Consider the following 23,109-nt stretch of genomic DNA (forward strand, 5'->3'; position numbering starts at 1 on the left):
TTAATTAAGTTTCAAGCTGCGATATATTTGTGCCCCTGTAACTTCTCGCCTTCCAATACGAACGTTGAGGAAACCTAATGGCGGGACAAAGTGACCCCCCCCCCCCCCGTACTGTCTTTGTAGGGAGTAACAGAGGTGGGACAGCAGAGCCAGCAGGGGAGCGCAGTACAGTGTGTGTGTGTGGAGCTCCTTCTGTGCCTCCAAAACGCTGACAGGCAATCTGATTTCACAGACTAGGACACTGATCGCATGCCGTTTCAGAATCAATTTGAATATATATTATATTATATATAAGACGTGCTGAGGGCTGAGCTGAGTTTAGACAAAAAGATCAGTCTGAAAGCGGCTCCAGATACGACAACAGATCACTTCATCAATCATGTAAAAAGTAGTGATTCCAACACGACTTTCAGACGAGTTTAATTTATTAACGTCATACTGTTTTTCTCTCTATATATAAAAATTTAGAAGTGTTTAAAAAAGAAAACGGGACCTAATCAACAAAAAACATACAAGCAATGAGAGAACAGGCGTGAACAAACTTTCAGACAGCGTTTTAATAAGCGTTCTGCGTGCTCTGTACATGAAGCGACCTTCATCCCTGCTGTCGTGTCACAAGAGGATCGATAACAGGAGGTCAATGAGGATGATGGGCGGGGCTAAAGATGAAAGGACAGGCCTCACATTGTTACTGAAACATGGAGCAGGTCTGCAGCGTCTCGGTGGCAGAGCCGTACTGGAGGACGTTGTCGTGGAAACGATTGAGCTCCTCTCTCGTGTCCTTGGCGCCCCTCCCTCCACTGCCGCGGTACTTCATGGAGAGCAGCTTGGAGCACAGGTAGTGGAGCCACAGCACGTTGGTGTGAGGATGGTATGTGCTCCAGTTGTTTCTGAGATCGACGAAAAACAAAGAATGAATCACACGTGAACTCCGACATGTCGTTTGTTCTTTTTAAAAATCAATTCAAGACAAGATAAGAACCTAAAAGAAATATTCAAACCATTTCTTTGCACCCTGTAGTGTCTGTGTTCACTTTCTATTTCACATGGGACTCAACCAAGGTTAGGGAAAGTTTGAGATTAAATTTCCTACAAGTCGCCTCATAATCGTTGTTTTCCTCTGACAAGCGGTCCATGTATTTTTCATCTAGAAGCCAAATTTCCTTGAACTTGCATTTCCCCGTTTTCTGTCACAAACCACCTTCTCATCTGCAACATTATCTACCCTAACCCGGTAGTTGCTAATGCTAAGCTAACCAGCTGTGGCTGTAGGGTCAAAGTCAACGGACAGATTTTAAAATAGTTTCCATCTTTTCATCCAACTCTTGCATCTCTTAAAAAAGTCAAACTATTCCTTCACCATTTGACCCCTCATTCAAACATCATGTTTAGCTGAGCCAGTACAGTGAAGTCGGCCTTTCCTATGACCTCGCTGCTGACTTGCATTTCTAGACGACATATTGATTCACTCTGATAGCGTCTCTGTTATCCTACACATTCCTTATATAATTAAACATGTGATTAATAGGATGTATGTTTGATAAACACACTGACCCATTGTCCTGTCTCATCAGTCGGTAGATGTCAAACTGGTAATCCCCCTGTCCCATGAAAAGCTCCTCGTCATTGGAGATATCACAGGACACGGTCAGATCATCTGCAGAGAGAGAGAGAGACATGTGCAGGAGGTCGTTACTAATCATCATCATCATCATCATCATCATCATCACGTTTAAAGGGTTAAAGATTGTGTGCACCAAAGTTTCAGTCATTACCGATCTCTAGTCTGGAGAGAGAGTAGTCGATGACGCGGACCAGCACCCCTCTGGTTTCCAGAGAGTGGACCGCTCCGTTCAACAGGAAGCTCCCCGTCTTCTGCTTGGTCGTTTTGACGAGGACGTTTCCCCAGTGGAGGTCTCTGAGGTGAACAGCACAGAGGGGGGGGGGGGGGGGGGGGTAAAGTTACTGTAACCAGACACCGACATACCATCCATCACACTGACACCGTATGCACACACCATCTGTGTCACTGCTCACGCCTAAAGAGCGCCACACTATCACACCTCATGAGGTCAAGATCAACATGCAGCACATTTAACGTGTGCAGCTCAACTCCACTGTTTGTGGTTTTAATCTTTGGATGTCAGAATCTCAGCTGTGAGCTAAACACTACAGCAAGGAAGCAGCTTGAATGGGTTCTTATTATTAAAAATAACTAAATCATAAAGAGTCTCATGCTTTCATTTAGGCAGTAATAGAGTAATATGCATGTCTGCTCCATTGATCCTGATAATTAAAGCTGGAATAGTCACTGTGTAGATTCATCAAACCAACGTTTCTTAAGTACATACAGTCAAACTTTGTGGTTCCGGCTCCTTTTAAGTTTTAACTTTAAGAGTTTAAGTTGTCTAAGTTGGTCGGTAGATAAGAGAGGTAGATACTTTATCGTCATTAGCTTCAGTAGTCCCGTGCAGAAGCATTACAAAAGGTTGGATAAGAGGTTAGTGTGGGCGCCCCCTGTGCAGAGGCTGTAGTCCTCAGAGCGGGCTGCAGCTGGGCTGATTTACTCCTCTATCCACGTTCCTATCTCTACAATATAGGCATAAAAAGGTCAAAAATAAACCTTACATATATATATCCATTTCTTTTTTTACACATATTTGTAACTATTTGCAATAAAATATAAGTTATTGCACAGACTCTTAACTGAGATGTGCTTTGAGTCCTTTTGTTGGACACATGAGATCTGAAGATATCACACGGGGCTCTGAGAATTGAGACACATTTTTAAAGGCTTCTCTGACTACATAAAGACTTTTATTTATATAAAATATTACACTGTGTCTGACTTGATGTGCTGGAGGCGAAAGGACACAGATAAGAAAAGTTGTTTTAATTTGTTTGTTTGAGTGTGTGTGTGTGTGTGTGTGTGTGTGTGTGTGTACCTGTGCTCGAAGCGCAGCTCCTGCTCAGCAACAGCCAAGGCAGCAGTCACCTGGTGCAGGATGCTCTTTGCCACCCCCAAAGACGACAACTGGCCAATAAAAACAAAGTCCTTCATTAAAGGCTGCATTCGTTCTCTCACTACAGTAAAACCAAGAACATTAAAAGGCTAAACATGAGAGGTAAAAAAAAAAATGCTTTTACAGAAGTTAGATTTCTCTTCTTCTAAGATTTCCTGCTTCTTCCTTTTACAGCATCTCTAGCATGCATATTTAAGATCAAACTGCCATTAAGAACGCACGACTCAACTAAAGGGATCTGCATGAAATCTCTTCATTAATGTTTGAGCACATGTTTCACAGTCTGTGAGTTAATGTAATGAGTTCAAGCAGCAATGGGAGAAGAGAGTGTCTGTACTTTTAACTTTGCAGAATTTAAACTGGCAAAACTTTAAAAAGTTAAAGGAGCAGTATGTAACTCTAACACCTAGTGTTTAAAATGAGTACTGCAGTCAAAATTCAAAACATTGCAGAGAGCTGTCTCCCCCCCGCCCCCTCCTCTCTAGAGTTGATGCTCACTCAGGTCACCATGTGGTGGACTCTGAAGCTTCAGTGTTTATCCAGCTCTGCATGGGTCTGTAAACCTTTCTGTGTTCTAACCTCTCTCCATTTTTCAAAAGCATCTCCAATATTGATCCTAGTTTGAGCACGTTTCTGCTCGTGGAGCTTATTAGAAACATGCAGAGGCTTTTTAGGTCGGGTACAATCACTTCTATCTGAACCACTTCTCTTGCCCGCTGATCATAGAGTGAGGTCATTTTATAATTTCAGGCACTAAATATCTTACAGACTGCTCCTTTAAAGAGAAGACACACTAATTTGTACACACAGAAAAAATATTTAATGCAAAAATGGAAGATCATTGCATGTTTAGTTGTGAACAAAAGAGCCAAAATGAGATAAATGTGCTTGTTTCTCTTTTTCAGGGAGAACATGGGACATTTTGAGCCGTCATATTTGATGCTATCACAGCCTCAACGCTGCATTGCACTGAGCGGCCATCTTAACGATGTGGTGAACTTACCGTTCCATTGCTGTTCTCTAGGTCGCTGCCGCCGAACTCAAACTCCAGAATGACAAATAACTGCTCCTTTTCAAAGAAATCTGAAAACAAAGAGTGGGAACAAAAGATACAGCACATGAAATAACATGCTGCTGAAAGACTGAGTAAAAGGAACGCCATGATGTGCTCAACTGTCTTTACTTGAAATGTATATTTAAAGTGAGAAAAGGCCTCTCTGTGTCTGACCTGGTCTGTCATTCTCAGAGCCTTTCTTCTGGTTGAAGGTGTCCCAGGCATTCATGAAGTCTGGAGGGTAGCAGCCTTGCACACAGTGGAGACTGTGAGAGAGAGAGAGAAAAAAAAGTGGGTTGTCACATTAACATTCCTACCAGCAGACGCCGACTGACAACAAGAGCAGCGATGGCAACTCACTCGTTCAGTCCAATAAATCCATGAGTCTGGTTGTGCTGCTTCTCTTTCAGGCTGCTCAGCTCCCTGGAAGGAAAACAAACACACGGCGATGATTACTCAGCACACCTCTACTGCTCTCATGTTTGTTATCAAGGCTTCACAACACTCCCTCATGTGCCGTTTGTTTTCTGTTTACTGCTTACTTTGAGATAATGATCTCATGGAGGATCTCTCCGAATGTCTTCTGGTCCTCTCCGTTCACCTTCTCACTGCCCTCTAGTGGAATTATCTGTCAGGGCAAGAACAACGTTTGACTGCAGAATCTACACACACATTTGTATGGAGTAATACAACAAATTTCAACTCTGGTTTCTTTGCATTTGCTGTGCTCATGTTCTCCTTGGTTAGAAAGTTCACTCTTGACCTCAAAGCAGAGATCAGTAGAAGTCAACTTTTGTTCAAGTTCAAGTCAAATCTTAAGTCTTTGAATGCAGCAGCAGCACTGAGTCAAGTCTCTGACTCCGGCTGCTGCTGCTGCAGGTAGCATAGACACATAATATTTGCTAATGCTAGTACTGGACAGTCATCCCCCTCCTCTAAAAGCAGCTGTGGTGAGGTCACCCAAACTTTATAGCGATACCTGATAGTTATCCAATTCAATATCCGATAACAGCTAGTAAGATTTCAAAACAAGCAGACGTACTGTATGGTGACATTATGATGAGTTCAATGTCAGGTCGGTAAAATGACTAATCAGGGAAAGGTGAATATCATGATGTCACGTCAACAAAAATAATATTGTTGTGAGAAACTGTTTTTTGAAGGATCATTTTGCTTGTTTCTCAGCAGTGTAAAATAAATATTACAGATGGGAGTTTTGAGCTTTTTCACTTCCTGATGGTGGTCCCGATAAAGAGTCAAAAACGTACTTTGAGTGCGACAGTGTCTCCTGCAGCGTTGGTGGTGGAGAAGACCTCCCCGAAAGTCCCCTCTCCGATCTTCACACACTTTTTCATCCGCTCAGGGTGCAGACACTCCTCCCAGGGCAGAGGGCGGGACTGACCGCACTCAGCGAACACCTTCTCTGCATCCGACAGATCTGCTTCCTCACACACGACCTGAGAGGCAGGCAGAAGGGTTGAGATAACACACACATGGGGATAACGTTAACACAAAAAATTAAAATCCAGTTATGTTGGTCTGAATCAGTGTTTGCATGTTATCCTGATAGAAACTTGGCATGAGAACGTTGGCAGCCTGTCCGCCCTCGTCTGCCTTTAATCTCTGTGTTTGTGTGTATGCGTATTGTACCAGAGAACTGCAGCTCTTCAGATGTGACTGGAGGCGTCTGGGTGTCCGAAAGGGGGTAGCAAAGAGATCCTTGCTGACATCTGCCAGCTCCACTCTTCTAGGAGAGCCTGACAGGGAGAGGCGGATACTCCTCGGAGTGACAAACACTGAAGAGAAGAGACAGAAGAAGAATGACGAGTTCAAATGGGAGGACTGGAGTGAGACTTACAGTAGTCATTGAACTGGTTTACATGTCAAAATGTTAGGAGTCCAGAATAATTCAGAACAGCTTCATGTAAAGTGTGTAAGAGTGTGTGTGTGTTTTACCCATGCCCTTGCGATGAACAGAGAGAGCAGCTTTGAGGCGGCTCCAGGTGTGTGTGTTGGGTGTCAAGTCGGCCAGCAGAGACGAGAGGTTCAGCCGATTTTCCCTAACAGGGGTGGAGAAGTTCATTGTCCCCGACAGCTCCTATACAAAGGAAGGATGTTGTCAGACATCAGACTTTATAATAAGATCAGTTTGGGAGTGGCTTTTTGATGGTTAAAACTTAAACACAAGCTCTATTCAGACTGCCATTCCAAGCCACCATACTCGACTCCCTGTGACGTCCCTGCTGCCTTTAATCTGAATGTCACAGACGCATGATGAAGGGATGAAGGGATCCCCACTCTGTACCATCTTCGGTGGTAATAACAGAGGCGAGATGGTTTCCTGAGAGCCAGCGGGGGAGCACAGCACTGTGTGTATGTACAGTACATGTCTTGACTGTGTGTGTGTGTGTGCATGGGGAGCTCCCTCTGTGCCGTGCTTCCAAAACATAGTGTGAATTCACAGACTGGGGCATCGATATTATGCCTTAATGGATCAATATGAATGTACAAAGACGTGATGACTGCTGAGCTTTAGTTACGGCAGTCTTGGGAATAAGGCAGTCTGAAAGGAGCGATACAAAATGTTTTCCCCTCCAACCTCTGGTTAGACTTTTCCATTCAAATATTTTGGGTTGATTTGTCCAGATTTTGAAAACTGGAAGGGTACAACGATACAGTTTCTGGCATTCAAGGTGATTGTATATATACCCGTACTTTATAAATATATAAAACTCACTATTGAAGACCCCAAAGGACTCAGTATCCAGACCACAAGGGATGACAACCAAGACATCAACACTTTAGACTTTACTGAAATGCGTCTTCATGGTAAGATACTTATTTCTACTGAGGGCAAAAAATTACGAGTTTGGGCACCAGTGGCTGACTGGTTAATTCAAGCGCCCCGGGCTCAAATACGACCTGTGGCTTCTTTGTCTTTCCCCACTCTCTCTCTCTAAGTTCAAACTCTAATCACCGACCTATACTGACAATTTTAAAGTGTGGGGACCATTTCTGGAAGCATTCTCCTTCCAGCTTTGATTTCACACCGTGTCTCTGTTTAAAGCTGTTTTCACACTGAAAGTTTTCAGGACGGCCTGACCCTCAAATGTTCCTTAGTTGTCCCTAACCAGTGTCAAGGTTTTTCCTGCTGATGGGAGGAGGAGGAGGAGGAGGAGGAGGAGGAGGATGAAGGGGGGCGGGGGGTCTCAGGAGGACTTAAAAAGGATGCTCTGTAAATCCAAGATGTTGGATGAAGCTAATCCAACACCAGTTTTTCGACTTTATATAATGAATGCTACATGGACATATTCAGTGTATCAATGAATGAATGAAAAATCAAAGGCTGGTGTGCACCAAAGAGTATGAAGCATTATGTGCATGACTGTTTCACTGGACGCGTGTTAAAAAAGCGTCACCACCCTTTCCGGCTCACTCGTAAAGAATTTTCTAGAATATTTCCTGCTGCATTCACACATCGGCAGCTTCACTCACCATGACTACATGTGGATATTTTACTGGAAGGGGGCTGTCAGGTAAACGTGTGGGTTGTTATTTTACACAGAATCAAAGAGGGTCAAGTTTGTGCTGATAACAGACTTTTGACTCCCTGAGATGTTTAAACATGTTCTGGTGTCACAGAACATATAATTAAGTTACATTTCCTTTTTTTGTTTTGGGCTGACAATGTCTGACCAGTAAACTGTCACAGACATCTAGTAAACAGACTTAATGTTTCGGCTGTACCGCCCCGTGTTGTGTTTGTGTTGAGCTCACCTTTGGCGGCTTGGGTCGTGTGTTGATCAGCTCGTTGATGCTGCAGTCCACAGCTCTGTTACCGCCCGTCTGTGCTGTACTGCTACTGAACAAGTGTGTGCTTCCTTTGTTTTTCCAGCGGCTCACGCTCAGACCGCTGACACACGCCTTCCTGGTCGTCCCAGGTCGGTCCGCAGACGTGCTCCTCCTTTTTTTCTCTTTAGGAGCCTGAGATGCCTTTTTTCTCCTGTGGGGAACACCTCCTTCTTTGTCTGAAGCCATCTTATCTTCAGAACTGGAGGAGCCTCTTTTTTCCACTTTCACTCCTGAGGTTTCTTCATTGCTGTGATTAGCGTCACTCTCGGACCGCTGGTCGCTCTTTGCCTGGTCATCGCTGGCCGAGTCTGACACGTCCATGGCTGATTCAGGCGGTTTGAGGATTTCCTTCAGTTGTGATAAAGTTAATCTCTTAATGCCAACAAAGACTTTATCCGTTTGACATTCCTGCTTTAGCATTGCTGTGACAGAAGCGCTCTGCTCGTCTCTCTCCGTGTCTTTAGACAACGTCTGGGCTCCTGAACTGCTGCTGTTTCTTGACTGCATCGTCATTGTCTCGATCATCTCTTCTGAACATGAGAGATCTTCGGGGTTAATCTCAGATCTGTTTGCATTAAGAGTCAAACCGGCATCGTTCTGCTTCATGCACTCTTTAAGCTGCTGAACAATCACTGGTGATAGAGCACACTTTCGGAGCTGAACTGTGCATTCTTTAGTAAGACTTTTGTCCTTTCTTGCAGTAAACTGTGTTTGCACAGGGCTGTCTGGTGGTGGGAACTGTGTGCCCTTTATGAACTCAATGCTGCTGTCTGCGTGGTGGTCGGATGCCGACTGCTCTGCGAGGCTTCCTCTTGAGGACGAGGGCTCAGCTAACTGTTTACAATCCACTGGCAATGAATCGTTGTTGCTTTGACCGTCAGTCACTGACACTGCGTGTGTAGATGACTCTAAACTTTTGACAGAATGCAAACAATCCGTGTTTTTCTCGTTAGTTTCAGATAATCCATGAAGTGTTGTTCGAACGCGGTGCACAGAGAGCGGTTTCTCATTTGTTTGGTGGACTGAGCCGGACTGTTCCAAACAGGACGAGTAGGTTGTTTGGCTGCATAGCTGAGTCACGGTGAGTAAGTCCAGTCTTTGCAGCTGCACTGTGCAGCACTCGGTCAAACAACTCTCCTTCAGAGCCTGTACCAGCCACTCCAATCCTCCTGATGCTGACACAAAAAGGCTGCTGCGCTCACTGTCATCTGCAGAGAGCAGAACCAGACTTGTTAATGATTCCCCAGCACTTTTATGTTTTGTGTCTTCACTGTGGCTCCTGGATTCTTTACTACAACTACTATTGTTGGGCTCCGTAAATAAATCAACAGAAGGTTCCTTTTCCTCCAGGCTTGAATGCAGCTTCGCCTCTGAATGAAGCCCAATGGGTAGTGCAGAGCTTCCAGAGGGGGCGGGCTTGTCTGGTGAACACAGCTCTTGCTGGAATGCACTCATGACTTCTACAAGGCTTGCTGACATAGATGGAGGAGAGGAGCATTGATCGTTTATCAGTGAGGGATGAGGGAGCGGTCGGTTGCTGATGGGGACTGCGGACGGTGTAGAGCAGAACATGGGTTTCCTGGAGCAGGTTCCCAGGCTCTGATCTGCAGACTCATTCAGGGAGATCTCTCGGAAGGGGGCGGTGGCAAAGCTGACAGCCCCCGCAGCGTTCATTGAGTTCTCCGCACTTGACACCAGATATGCTGGAGGGACTCTTGTCCCCCTCCTCCTCCTGGAAGGATGAGGAAACCTACTGGATCCAAAGGCTCCTGAGGCAAAGTCATCGGAGGAGTTGAGTATGCTTGATGTTACCAGAAGGCCTTTAGGTTTGGCAGCGACGGCACCTCTGCGGCGAGTTACAAAGCGGCTCATCGAGGGAGGATGAACACTGAGCAAAAGAAGAAGAGGAAGAAAGTTAACGATGACAGCAAAGACCTTTAGCTGGTGTTCTGACTGACAACAAAACAAAACGATGCAAGATGCTGCATGATTTGGGATTCGAGTCACGACTTCAAGACATTTTGGAAAGACTCTGCAGAATAGTTATAGGATTAAGAACGCTACTTCAACACAAACTTTAACTGTTTTTGCAACCATGCAAGTTAAATGTGCATGCTGACTGACTGGTTCAGCATCTTGCTTGACGATGCGATGCTGCAAACTCAAGTTAAGCCAAGTTTAAGTTCATCCTTAGATTTTCTTCTGCAGTTCCTCTCTTCAATAGACTTTTCAACTGATTTAGAGCGGCAGCATTTTTGTCATGCAAGTGCAAAATCCTGCCAAACCTAACAGCAAAATCTGGTGTTGAAAGATGAAGCTAGTGCAGAGGTGCAACAAAAAAATAAAACTGCAGTTCCTGGAGTGTCCACTTGAAGCTCGTTCAACAGGAGGCTTAACTTAAGGCCCTCCTTTAGCTTCACCTCTTTGCAATTCTAGACCGATCAGAAAGTTGAGACATTTCCAATATGACGACCACCATCGTTTATAATGCCTCTTCAGAAACTTCACTGATACTACGTCCATGTGTTATACGGCCTATGGGCCTCAGGCGGCCGACACACTGGGACTACCTGACTCAGGAATCAACAAAAATAAATGGTGGAACACTTACTTAGAGTCTCTCGACATTTCTTGAGAGTTTTTGTGACAGGTTCCAGCGGATACAGAGAGCTCCTCACTCTCGCTGGTCATCTGCACTTGCTTTCCTTTCGGTCTCATCGTAACTCCTGGCATGGACACGAGGCGGCTTCTCCTGTTGACATGCAGACACAAAGAACAAGAAATATAAAAACAGGGGATTTTGGAACTGATCAAAAGAGTTGTCTATAATTTTGTTTGGTGAAATGTTAGGAGGTGGGGAGGGGGGGGGGCATGCTCTATACATGCTGAAGAGCATTTGTGTGCACGGACAGACCTAGCTGCCGTGCTCTGCTTAGCAGGCTGAGGACGGCGAGGAGACGGCCTGAGGCTGTTCTCCTCGTCACTGCTGGTCTCCGTCAGACACAGCGGGGCTTTTCTCTTGGCAGGACGGCTTCTCCCTCTGGAAACGGTTGTCTTCTTTGCCCTGACAAAAGAAAAGATTTCAAACAACAGATGGGCAAGGAGGAGGAAAGATAATGAGCATGAGCAATTAGGTCAGAAGAAGAAAAAAAAGCACAAAATTAAGACATCTACTCTGTGAGTACTGTGATTTGAATAAAGAGGAAACTGAATCCCTTTTTCTTTTGCTCTGAACTCAACGTGATGACCTGAGAGAGTTCATGAAATCACTCGTCAATAACCTGAAATGTAGTGGTGGCCAGATGTGCAAAAACTGGATAAGCTTTTGTGAGTTTGATTTGTTTGTGTCACCTAATTTCATCTCACTAGCCTGGAAAAGAAGACAAGATTGTCTGTTAAATGTTTTACTTTCTTCTGTTCCATGACATTAGCTAGTAGCAGACCTTCTATGCACTCTGATCCAGGACAGTTTCAATTCATGATGTCATCATGTAAGCCATGTGGGCTAGGCAAATAAATGTATGTATGACATAATAATAAAATAAAACCCCTCCTGTCTAAAAGGGATAACCTCCCACTGTGAGGAGAATGTGTGTGAACAACTCCGGTCAGGAGGATTTCAGAAGCAGTCCTGAAATTCTCCAGATATTCTCAGGAGTGCATGTGTGAAACAAATAAACATTAATAACTGAAAACCAATAAAAAAAAAGAATACATAAAGTATATCAGTGAAATAATGCCATCTGATAACAGCATGCTGCATGTTTTACCAACCTGGTTGTCTTGCTCTGCTCAGGCTGAGGATAGGAACGAGGCAGGACATTCTCCTCATCACCGCTCTTCTCGTACAGACGCAGCATGGCCTTCTTCTTCGCAGGCCGCATCACTCTATGACTGGCAACACTCGTCATCCTCTCACTATGACATGAAGCACAGATGGGAACTTTCATATCAAACAGAAGAGCAAAGAGAAGTTGTCTTGACAGGATGTCCGTGGTATTTAAGGAGGCAGCTTCTGTACATGATATATTTTGTGTCCACAGGGCGAGTCTTTGTGAAACACTTCAGCCTACTGTCTGTGTGTGTGTGTCTGTCTGTCTGTGTGTGTGTGTGTGTGTGTGTCTGTGTGTGTGTGTCTGTCTGTCTGTCTGTGTGTGTGTGTGTGTGTATGTGTGTCTGTCTGTGTGTGTGTGTGTGTGTCTGTGTGTCTGTCTGTCTGTCTGTGTGTGTGTGTGTGTGTATGTGTGTCTGTCTGTGTGTGTGTGTGTGTGTGTGTGTGTATGTGTGTCTGTGTGTCTGTGTGTGTGTCTGTGTGTGTGTGTGTGTGTGTGTGTGTGTCTGTCTGTGTGTCTGTCTGTGTCTGTCTGTGTGTGTGTGTGTGTATGTGTATGTGTGTGTGTGTGTCTGTCTGTGTGTGTCTGTCTGTGTGTGTGTATGTGTGTCTGTGTGTGTGTGTGTCTGTGTGTGTGTGTGTCTGTGTGTGTGTGTCTGTCTGTCTGTGTCTGTCTGTGGGTGTGTCTGTGTGTGTGTGTGTGTGTGTGTGTCTGTGTGTCTCTCTGTCTGTCTGTGTGTGTGTGTGTGTATGTGTATGTGTGTGTGTGTGTCTGTCTGTGTGTGTCTGTCTGTGTGTGTGTATGTGTGTCTGTGTGTGTGTGTGTCTGTGTGTGTGTGTGTCTGTGTGTGTGTGTCTGTCTGTCTGTGTCTGTCTGTGGGTGTGTCTGTGTGTGTGTGTGTGTGTGTGTGTGTCTGTGTCTGTGTGTGTGTCTGTCTGTGTCTGTCTGTGTGTCTGTGTGTGTGTGTGTGTGTGTGTCTGTCTGTGTGTGTGTGTCTGTCTGTCTGTCTGTGTGTGTGTGTGTGTGTGTGTGTGTGTGTGTGTCTGTGTGTGTGTGTGTGTGTGTGTGTGTGTGTGTCTGTGTGTCTGTGTGTGTGTGTGTACATACCGTATCCTCGTAGTGTTTCTGGGTTCAAACACTGACACGTCTCCATCTGTTGACAGGCTGCTGCTGTCGAAAGCCTGTTTACGGTCTTCAGGTGATAACCAGCCGGACAGCTTTCGTGTCTGCTTACCGTAAGTCTTCAGGAATACCGACTTTACTGGCTTCATCTCTGAAGGTGAGATTAAAAACTCCCACTTAAAAACTAACGAGACGTGAGGCTTTCAAAGCGTTAAGGTAACCCGGATGAGACAGACAGTTAGCATCCGTCATTCAAATTCAGCCGGATAGCTTCAGATTTTCTGACTTATAACGACACAAAAACACTTTTTATCTGCTTGTTAACAACAAAAGACTATAAAAACAAACACTGAATACATGCACTGTTAGCTGATTTCCATGTTTAGTATCGTTATAATTCATCCTCTTTGTCTCTCGTTCATGATTTCTCTCTGATTCCGCTGCAGACCCGCTTCTTGTTCAAATCGCTGCACTCTCCTGATTGGTCAATAACTAGTGATGATGTCATCACAGCGCCACCTGGCGGCTTGGAGTAATTACACCATATAGATAGATCGATAAATAGATAGATAGATACAAGTATGATATGAACTCCCTTTATTATTATTATTTAGAAAGTGCTTTATGAAATCAATGTCAACACAAATGTATTTACATTGTAAACAAAAATAGATAAATTATTTAAATTCATGCGCAGCTGGAAAATCTACAAGCAATGTCAATATAGTGTGCAACAATGTGCATATATATAACTACCTCCTTTTTCCAAATCACAGCTGTACTTTTTTTTAAAATTCTGCTGGTACACTGAGAGAAACCTAATCTTAAATCAATTTCTTTGTGTACACATATTTGGCAAATTTAGCTGATTCTCATCCTGTGCTGTTTGAACTCAACATTGACAATAGTTTTGATTAACAAACTACAAATTATCTCACTAATGTGTAACTGAATAACAACTGGAATCCATCTACATGATCGAGAGTGTTAATTTCCTCCTGTGAAATGCAGTTTAACCATTCAGATACAACCAACAATGTAGTAAACCAACGTAACCACCAGGTGGCGCCATTTCATCAGACTGTGTTGCCTTGTGCTAAAATTAAACAGCACGCAGTTACTTTTATATTTGTTGTTTGTGTTAAATAGTGTTTATGTCTGCACATTTATTGAAGAAACAAATTCAAACAGCCCTTTTCTGTTCTTAAAAAATAAATGTAGCCTCATTATAGTTTGATTTGAGACTGCTAGTGGACACTTTGACTGGTTGTTGTTGATAAGAGCAAAATGATGAGGCTGCTATAGTCACTGTTCAATACATTCTGTTAATAGGAATCATGATTTTTCTTTTAAAATGTGTCTTCTTAATTCCCCGTCTTGCATACACACAGCTAAACCTCTGCCTGCGGTTCAAACTAAACTCTGCTGCTCGTTCACATTTCAGCAAGTCTATATATAACTTTGTGTTTTGCAAATTTGGTGAAATTGACAACAAACATGTCTCTAATTTTGCCAATTATTTATCAAAGCAAAAACATGATTAACAATTAGTTTAATCTGTTATTTCTTTTACCTCCAGGCATGTCTGTGTGCAACGGAAATCCCTCCTGCAGAGACTTGAAAGTCACAGAAGTGTTTAAGTCATTAGTGAAAAAGCTGCTCTGTTTAAGTACTGCAGGAATGAGCACCGGGGAGATTTGATTCAACTATGTTTCTTTTTTCAGCAGGGGCAAGGCAGGACAAGTGCAAAGTTTACTCCAAGAAGAAGGATATTTGTTATTTTAAAGAGAATGAACTCCACACAGTGTATTTCGTCTGGCCTATAGGGGCACGCGATGCAAACTTTTCTGTACAAAAGGGCAAAGCAGTAAAGATTAAGTTCCACGTTCTTCTTTAAGCAACAGAGATACTGATCTGCACCTCCTTTAGGTCATTGTTCTCTTTCTTTTTAAATCTTTGTTGAGCTCACTAAAGAGAATCCTAAATATCTCTGAACACATCAGGAGGTTGTTTTAAACAAAATGCAGTTTAAGTTCCTCCTTGTCATGACCTTTCAATGACAGCTGTATGCCATCGACGCTGCCATGTGTTTAGTTCAGTTTGTAGTGATCAGGGTTTATTTTTTAATCACAACCAAACATTCCCCCTGATAGGCTACCTAACTCATCTTATTCAGGTTTATTATGCTTTTGTTTTCAGATATAGGACAGTGGATAGAGTTGGAAATCAGAGTGAGAGAGAGTGGGGAATGATAAGCGGGAAAGTTGCCACAGATCGTATATACTTGAACCCGGTCCGCCCGCCTGTAGGGCTTTGACCACGTACATGTGGCGCGCGCACTAACCGCTAGGCTACCTCTTCTTATTAAAGCTAATATATACACAATGATGTAATAGAAAGCATACAGAATTAGTTTTCTACACTTTGTCTTCTCATTTCTACAGTACTGTAACATCCTGGTGCATCTTGTCTTTATAAAAAACATTCTCATATTTTAGTGGTTCATGGGTAATCATAGATTTTATCTATAAAGTTGTTAATCTATGTTTATGTATACAATAAAAAGTATGTAAGGAAGCCCTATGGGGACATATATCCATACATTTTATTTTACTGTATAACAAGTAGGCTAGTTTGGTTGTTTTCTCCTGTTCTCCACTTTGTTATATCGTTATCTCCAGATAACAACGCTGGTTTTTCCCCCATGATAACACGTTCATTTCTTGAGATCTTGAGAAAACTGCAGAATTTAAGTGTTGATGCTTGTCCACATAGGGCCTCCATAAAATAAGCTATACCTAGACCCTGCCACTTTAAGTTAGACTTTCAACAGCTCTTGTGATTTTGCATACATATTGCTAACAGAGGTCACAGGAGTATGGAGCTGTTACTTCCTTACATCTGATTTTTGTACACAACATTTATGATATGACATGATATGATATGACATGACATGACATGACATGACATGATATGATATGATATGACATGATATGACATGACATGATATGACATGACATGATACGATATGATATGACATGACATGACATGATATGACATGATATGACATGATATGATATGATATGACATGACATGACATGATATGATATGATATGACATGACATGATATGATATGACATGACATGACATGATATGATATGATATGACATGACATGACATGATATGATATGACATGATATGACATGACATGATACGATATGATATGACATGACATGATATGATATGACATGACATGACATGATATGATATGATATGACATGATATGACATGACATGACATGACATGATATGATATGATATGACATGATATGACATGATATGACATGATATGACATGATATGATATGACATGATATGATATGACATGATATGACATGACATGATACGATATGATATGACATGACATGACATGACATGATATGATATGACATGATATGACATGATACGATATGATATGACATGACATGATATGATATGACATGACATGACATGATATGATATGATATGACATGATATGACATGACATGACATGACATGACATGATATGATATGATATGACATGACATGACATGATATGATATGATATGACATGATATGACATGACATGACATGATATGATATGACATGATATGACATGATATGACATGATATGACATGATATGATATGACATGACATGACATATGATATGATATGACATGACATGATACGATATATGACATGACATGATACGATATGATATGACATGATATGACATGACATGATATGATACGATATGATATGACATGATATGACATGATATGACATGACATGATATGATATATTTTATGATTGATACTATACAATACGACATGACATAACTCCACAAGGCACAGCAAGGTCATGACACTACATACAATATATAATATGAGGTGAAGTGATATATATATATATATATATATATATATATACACACACATATTTTTTATTACTTTATTGCAGGCTGTTTAACTACATTACAAGTTGTCATATTTCAACACATATTTTGTTCATCCTGACACATTTTTATATATAATCTTTTAAACATACAACATGAAATCAAATAAAAATAAATAAAAATCCAAAAAAAAAGGTACGAAGAGAAAAAAAGATAATTAAATTAAAGACTTAGAAAGAAAAAAATAATACTAATAATAAGAAAAATAATAATAAGGTGATGTGATATGATGTTTAGTTAGGCTATTGTCTTTCTCAACTCACCTGCCCTCATTATCTGTCGGCTAAATGATGTATTAAATAATGACTATTTAAATGTAAATGTGTCATCCTCAGCAGCTTCATCTTTATCCTTCATTTAGGAGTTTTACATTTTTCATATCACAAAACATTGAAAACCTCTGAAAAGTCTGCAATGACTTTATTTTGTTTCACCACAGGTCGATTAAGAATAGTTTAAATCAGTGTTATAAAAAATAAAAATAAATCCGAGAGAGGAGCGTTTGCTTCCGGAGCGTCTGCGTCCCCCCCCTCGGTTCCCCCTATCGGAGAAGAGAGGCATCAGGGAGGGAGGAGAAAAGGAAAACGAAGGGGAGGAGAGAAAAGACAGGAGCGTAGCGGCGAGAGAGAGAGAGAGAGAGAGAGAGAGAGGGGAGGTGAGTGATGTGGTATGCTGAGAATTCAGCTTGAACACGGGAAGTTACGGTCGTCACGATGCCGCTGCAGTCTCTCTCTCTGCGCTGAATCCAGTTTAAACAGTGAGTAACTTTTACATTTGTAATGTTGTATGGGCGACGCATCGCCTTCATTGGCATCTCCGGGCCCCGGCTGTGTTGCAAACAAGCCGGGAAGGAAGGTGGGGGAGAGAGGGGAGAGAGAGAGGGGAGACAGGGAGGCTGCTGCGGCGGAGGTGGCGGCGGCAGATGAGGGAGGGGGGGGGGGGGGGGTCATTTACAGGACCCTGCATGTGTCCCTTTGACTTTATTATGTGAGGGGGTTTGTGAGAGAGGGTCCAAGGACTCCTGCTGTAGTAGTGCGAGGGAATGGTCTTCATGAAAACAACCTCAGCTAACTCCTACAACTCGCCTGCTAGCTGCTACGTGAGGGGGTTTAATGTTCGGACGTGGAGATTACAATACAGAGATGACGTCACATTTCTGAATGCCATGACGTAAACATTTGTTTTCTTTATGTCGTTATTACATATGTGCATGTTAATGTTAGTGTTAAAGACGTGCAGTCGGCCATTCAATACAAGCAGAGGCGACTCTAGAGTCTGTTGGGGCCCTAGGGGGGGAAAAATAATAATCATTGGGGGCCCCTCCAGCTGTTTGGTTTCTAAGTAATTAAGTAACAATGCTTAGCAGGGCGATGAGATGGAGTGCTGTCAAGATGGGGCCCCCTTAGGGAGGTATCCTACACTGTCATTGCAAAATTTGCAAATTTTTTTTGGCTGCGTTCCATTCACCTCGGCTCTCGGCGCTGGGAATGACGTCACACCCCGACGTCGACTGCGTTCCAGTTGCGAGTCAGAAAAGCAACATGGACGCCTCCAGGAGTACCTTTGTTTTTGATTCGTTAGCTAACACCAGACGATAACGTGACACTACGTGATAGTTTCTGACATGAACATGAAAACACCTCCACAGAGAGAACATCCGCGACACCGTCGGTCTGATTGATTTAATGACACAAAAAGACGACTAAGCTGCTCATAAACTCTCAACAGTTGCAGCTTAAACATCCTTTTCGATGCACGCGGCGGCCATGTTGGATCTGAACTCGGGCTACTGAAGATTCTCCGAGTTTCATAAGTCATAATTACGACTTCAGGGGGGGCGTTCCAGTTGAGATTTCCGACTGGGAACTCAGAATTTCCGACTTCTCCGAGATCAACTGGAACGCAGCATTTGAGACACTGCTGGTTTAAAGGTTGCCAGCCCATTGGCGCCCCCCCCCCCCCCCCCCCCCTTCCTACTGGCCTGGGGCACCCAAGCAGTCGCCTGCCTCTGAAAACAAGTTAACCCACCAGCAGTCTCTCTAAAGACCTTGACCCAGGCTTACCCAACCATGGGGTCGCCTGACATCTGTATTTATTGACCAATACAAACTGTATCATCGCCTTTATTAAAATGTATTGAACACAATACACTGTGAGCCATCACCAGTGGTGTCTGAAGAAGTGGATATGCTCTTCATTTTTACCCCAAGGGGTCGGTCCAGCAGAGGATAAACAGCCTCTGTTATAAACAATGACTTGTAACATACTCATGCATTTTAAATTCACCTTTATTTTATATTTGCACATTAACTCTTAACTTCTTCTGACGCAGTAAAAACTATTAGCCTACATGATTGAAACAAATGAATTTGAGCACATAGCTGTCTGTGGTTTAGATGTCTGGGGTCACCAGCACTAAAAAGGTTAGGAACCACTTCCTTAACCGATTATTTGAGTTATTGCCTGCCATGCTGTTAGCTTTACATTTATGTTCTAATGTCGACGTTTCTTCAAGGGAAAGTCTTCATGAAGAAGTTGAACTTAAAGTCTTAAACACACGTTCTGTGTAACTGGACTTGTTGGATTTTTTTTAAATTACAAGATAGTGAAATTGCTTTTATTGTTGAATCTAGACCGAGCAGATTTCCTTAAGTTACTTTAAGAAAGAATCCATTCTCTTAATTGCAGTCTAATTACTTTTTTTGTCAATTGACTAATTGCTTCAGAACCAGACGCCGGGCAGGTCTGGTGTATCTGATCCATCCCCCCCCCCCCCCCCCCCCCCCAGAGGTGAACCAGCAGCTCCTGGGGCTGCAGGACGTGTCTGGTCCCCATGCAGGTCTTTGTGCTGCAGGGCTTCAATTTAAGTGATAAATAGGTTCATTGTGAGACAAACAAGCATAAAGGGGGGTATTCTTTAACATGGTCACATTACGTGGAAATAGTCGGAGACTGCGGACGGTACAGGCCTCAGGGGAGGGGGGGGGGGGGGGGGTTGGGGTGATGGCTGAGGCTTGTATTGGTGAATGGTGCTGGCTGGACTAATCGTTTCCAGCCCTGCTCTTGGTCATTGCTGCCAGGCGGCCCGTTGAGATAATACGCCTGTTTGTTTTATAAAAACACACGGCGCATGTTAAAGGCTTGTTTATGTTCTGGGATTTAAGGAATCTGATGGGAATATGTTTCCTAGTTTGAGTATGGAGAAGGTATGGAGGGGCGGAGAGGAGATTAATGTAATGTTTGTACCTTTTAGAGGTAGAAGAAGCAGGACTGTTGACTTTTCTTTTCAAGTCCTTCCCTGTTGAGTGAGTGCTGAGTCATGTTCTCGTGGAGTAGGTCTGCTGTTGTTCTTTTTAAAGGTGTGAAACAGTTCACCTGATATACTCTCACTCTCTGTGTGTGTGTTTGTGATGACAGAGGAAAAGCTGAAGTTGTTGACGATGTCACAACTCACCGATGGACCTGCACCACTGAGGTTTCTCTTCCCCCTCCTCCATCCGTTTGTTTTGCATCACATTTGCACTGAGGCCTGTCCCTCTTCTGTGTGCACATTTACAATTTATATCCAGAGAGAAAAAAAAAGAATCCTTAGGAGATGTGCAATAGTTACAGATTGAAAAACATTGCATAACTTAAATCAGAGTGTGCACACATTCATGGAAAACTGCACGTATCTGCTATTTGAGGCAGCAGCGGGTTGTGGTGGTTTTCTGAGGTTTTTTTGTTTTTTTTACGCCGTGTGGTGATTGGTTTGTTACGTCTGTTTCTCTAGCTGTGCCACCAGACGAGTTAGAAATGGTGCACTGTCATCCTGCTTCACTCCATCCCTCCGTGCAGCCTCCTGAGCGTACTCTTCCTCCAAACCTGCAGCCCTTGTTTACAATGTTGAGGGAGCATGTGTGTGTGTGTGTGTGTGTGTGTGTGTGTGTGTGTGTGTGTGTGTGTGTGTGTGTAGTGTGTGTGGACACATGATGTCATTGCTAATTGCTTAGGGCTTTTGGGCTGTTAAGTTGTTTTATATTCTCTGCCCCCTTCTCCTCTTTTCTGCTCACTTCTTTCACTTCATTACACCCCCCCCCCCCCCGCCCTCTTTCCATGTACCCTTCCTCCCCTTCCTCCTCTTCCTCCTCTCTGGCGTTTCTATACCCCAGGAGTTGCTGAGTATGGAAAAAGTGACTCGGGCATCTAAGGGCCGATGTTTAGGGGCCAAACACTGCGGACCGTTCTTGTGTGCTTGTGTGTTTGTTTAGCCTTGGTGGTGTTATAAATGGAGTTTCAAGATGGCCGCTCCTTTTGCTAAGCTAAGCTAGCTTCTGTCAGGGGAAAAATAAAGGAGACACATGCGATAAAGCCTGATCATCCCACAGAGTGCGCATGGAAGGAGACATGTCATACACACAGAAATATACCCCGCTGTGTCTCAGCTAACCCCAGAGTTAGCTCTGCAGATTGGATTTTTTTTATCTCACCAAGACTATAAATGTGTGTGTGTGTGTGTGTGTGTGTGTGTGTGTGTGTGTGTGTGTGTGTGTGTGTGTGTGTGTGTGTGTGTGTGTGTGTGTGTGTGTGTGTGTGTGTGTGTGTGTGCGCTGGGACTTTCTTGCCCTGCAGCGCCAACCTGTTTTAGTCTGTGTGTGGTCGAGGTCATGCACAACAGCTGATGGGAAAGGGTGGTGAAAGTGTGCATGTGGGTACATGTTTGTGTCACTGTGCCTGTGTGTGTGTGTGTGTGTGTGTGTGTGTGTGTTTGTGTGTGTGTGTGTGTTTGTGTGTGTGTTTGTGTGTGTGAGCAATCAGATAAAGAACGCAGAGATCCGTTATCACCACCATGCTTCCCCTGTGAAACAATACCGCTGGTCCGCCCTTGACCAAGCCAGTGTGTGCTTGTGTGTGTGTGTGTGTGTGTGTGTGTGTGTATGTCTGTGTCTATTTGTCGTTGCAGAGGCTGAATGTTGTGTGTTTGTGTTTGTGTTTGTGTGTTTGTGTGTTGTCAATCTTATCCTCCATCTCATTCTCTTCACTTTCAGCCCCCTATCGATGCCTCTCAATAGGGTGATTGTGCCCACTGTCAGGGCGAGGCTGCAGTGTGTGTGTGTGTGTGTGTGTGTGTGTGTGTGTGTGTGTGTGTGTGTGTGTGTGTGTGTGTGTGTGTGTGTGTGTGTGTGTGTGTGTGTGTGTATTGTTGTTGCAGGGAGCAGACAGCCGTGAGGTGTGTTTGAACAGAGAAGGAGCACAGAGGCCCCCGTTCATCCTGCAGGGTGTGAAACTGAATGATCGGGCCCCCTCTCTCTGTCTGTCGCTCATGTCTATCACACTTTTTAACCCACATGCTCGTCCCACTTTTATTCTCAGCTTTACGTGCCACCTTTGTTTCCTTCCTTTCTGTGTGTGTGTGTGTGTGTGTGTGTGTGTAACATGTCGAACCCTCTCTGATCAGCTGCCTCCTTCCTGTCATGTCGGCCCCTGTGGCTGGATCGTCAGCCTGCATGTTTATTCTGCCTACAAATTACCTGTAGAAGCAGGGCGAGGACTGACAGGATCTCCGCTCTGAAGAGGGAACTTAACACACTCATGCATACACACACACACACACACACACACACACACACACACACACACACACACACACACACACACACTTTCCCACTCTTTTGTTTATATGTTTCTGTTTCTGATGTTGTCTTTTCCACATCGCTGCACCTTCACACCAAGGCCCCCATCACTCCCGTTTCAGCTGCATAAGGGCTTTTTGAGTCTCTCTCTCTCGCTCGCTCTCTCTCTCTCTCTCTCTCTCTCCATCTGATTTTCAAACACATACGCTATGAAAGCGGGCATGTGATGAAAGAGGCTGTAAAAAGCCCGAGCCCCCAGGTGCCTCTGTGTAAATGGGCCTACTACAGCAAGTTGAAGGATTTCTGCTGTGCTGTCTCTTGACACAAGCATCGACTTTGAGACTAGGGTTGGCTCTCGACTTCACTTCTCCTGTCTTTCATTCCGCGCTGTATTCACACTTACACTTAAGTAGAGCGACAGATGTTCTTCTTAACAGGCAGTTTGAATCCACCAGCATTATGCATGAGCAACAGCACGAAGAACGAAAGAGTGTATCTGAATGATCTGCAGAGGGTTTCTCCCCTTCAAATCAAACTGATCTGGTAGTTTAAACCTCAAATACAAGCGGCCTGATGTTCTACCTCAAATCCTAAAAAGATAGGACATTGTACAGAAATGC

At 43.5% G+C, this 23,109-nt stretch overlaps 2 protein-coding genes across 3 annotated transcripts in view; one reads left to right on the plus strand and one right to left on the minus strand.

Moving 5' to 3' along the window:
* Window positions 1–539: 539 nt before the first annotated feature.
* On the minus strand, window positions 540–13,346 carry haspin (histone H3 associated protein kinase). Of its 2 annotated transcripts, none has more exons than XM_020658536.3 (16): window positions 12,870–13,346; window positions 11,704–11,847; window positions 10,844–10,993; window positions 10,541–10,681; window positions 7,855–9,817; window positions 6,034–6,175; window positions 5,728–5,873; window positions 5,346–5,534; window positions 4,620–4,705; window positions 4,438–4,500; window positions 4,252–4,343; window positions 4,027–4,106; window positions 2,946–3,034; window positions 1,776–1,918; window positions 1,555–1,657; window positions 540–890 (listed from the first exon to the last, which is right to left on the minus strand). In XM_020658536.3, exons 1-16 carry the CDS (start codon window positions 13,031–13,033, stop codon window positions 689–691), a joined length of 3,897 nt encoding a protein of 1,298 aa, XP_020514192.2. In that variant the 5' UTR covers window positions 13,034–13,346; the 3' UTR covers window positions 540–688. The 2 variants fall into 2 exon arrangements, with proteins under 2 accessions (XP_020514192.2, XP_065815339.1); XM_065959267.1 differs by having other exon boundaries at window positions 11,704–11,872.
* Window positions 13,347–17,479: 4,133 nt separating this feature from the next.
* Window positions 17,480–23,109, plus strand: part of LOC110002871 (amyloid beta precursor protein binding family B member 2-like) — a 44,974-nt gene continuing 39,344 nt past the window's right edge. The window contains 1 exon segment of the mRNA XM_065959281.1: window positions 17,480–17,634. The gene's annotated coding sequence lies outside the window, so the exon portion shown is untranslated.

This window comes from Labrus bergylta, chromosome 1, assembly GCF_963930695.1.
Source record: "Labrus bergylta chromosome 1, fLabBer1.1, whole genome shotgun sequence".
In the NCBI taxonomy this organism is placed as follows: domain Eukaryota; kingdom Metazoa; phylum Chordata; class Actinopteri; order Labriformes; family Labridae; genus Labrus; species Labrus bergylta.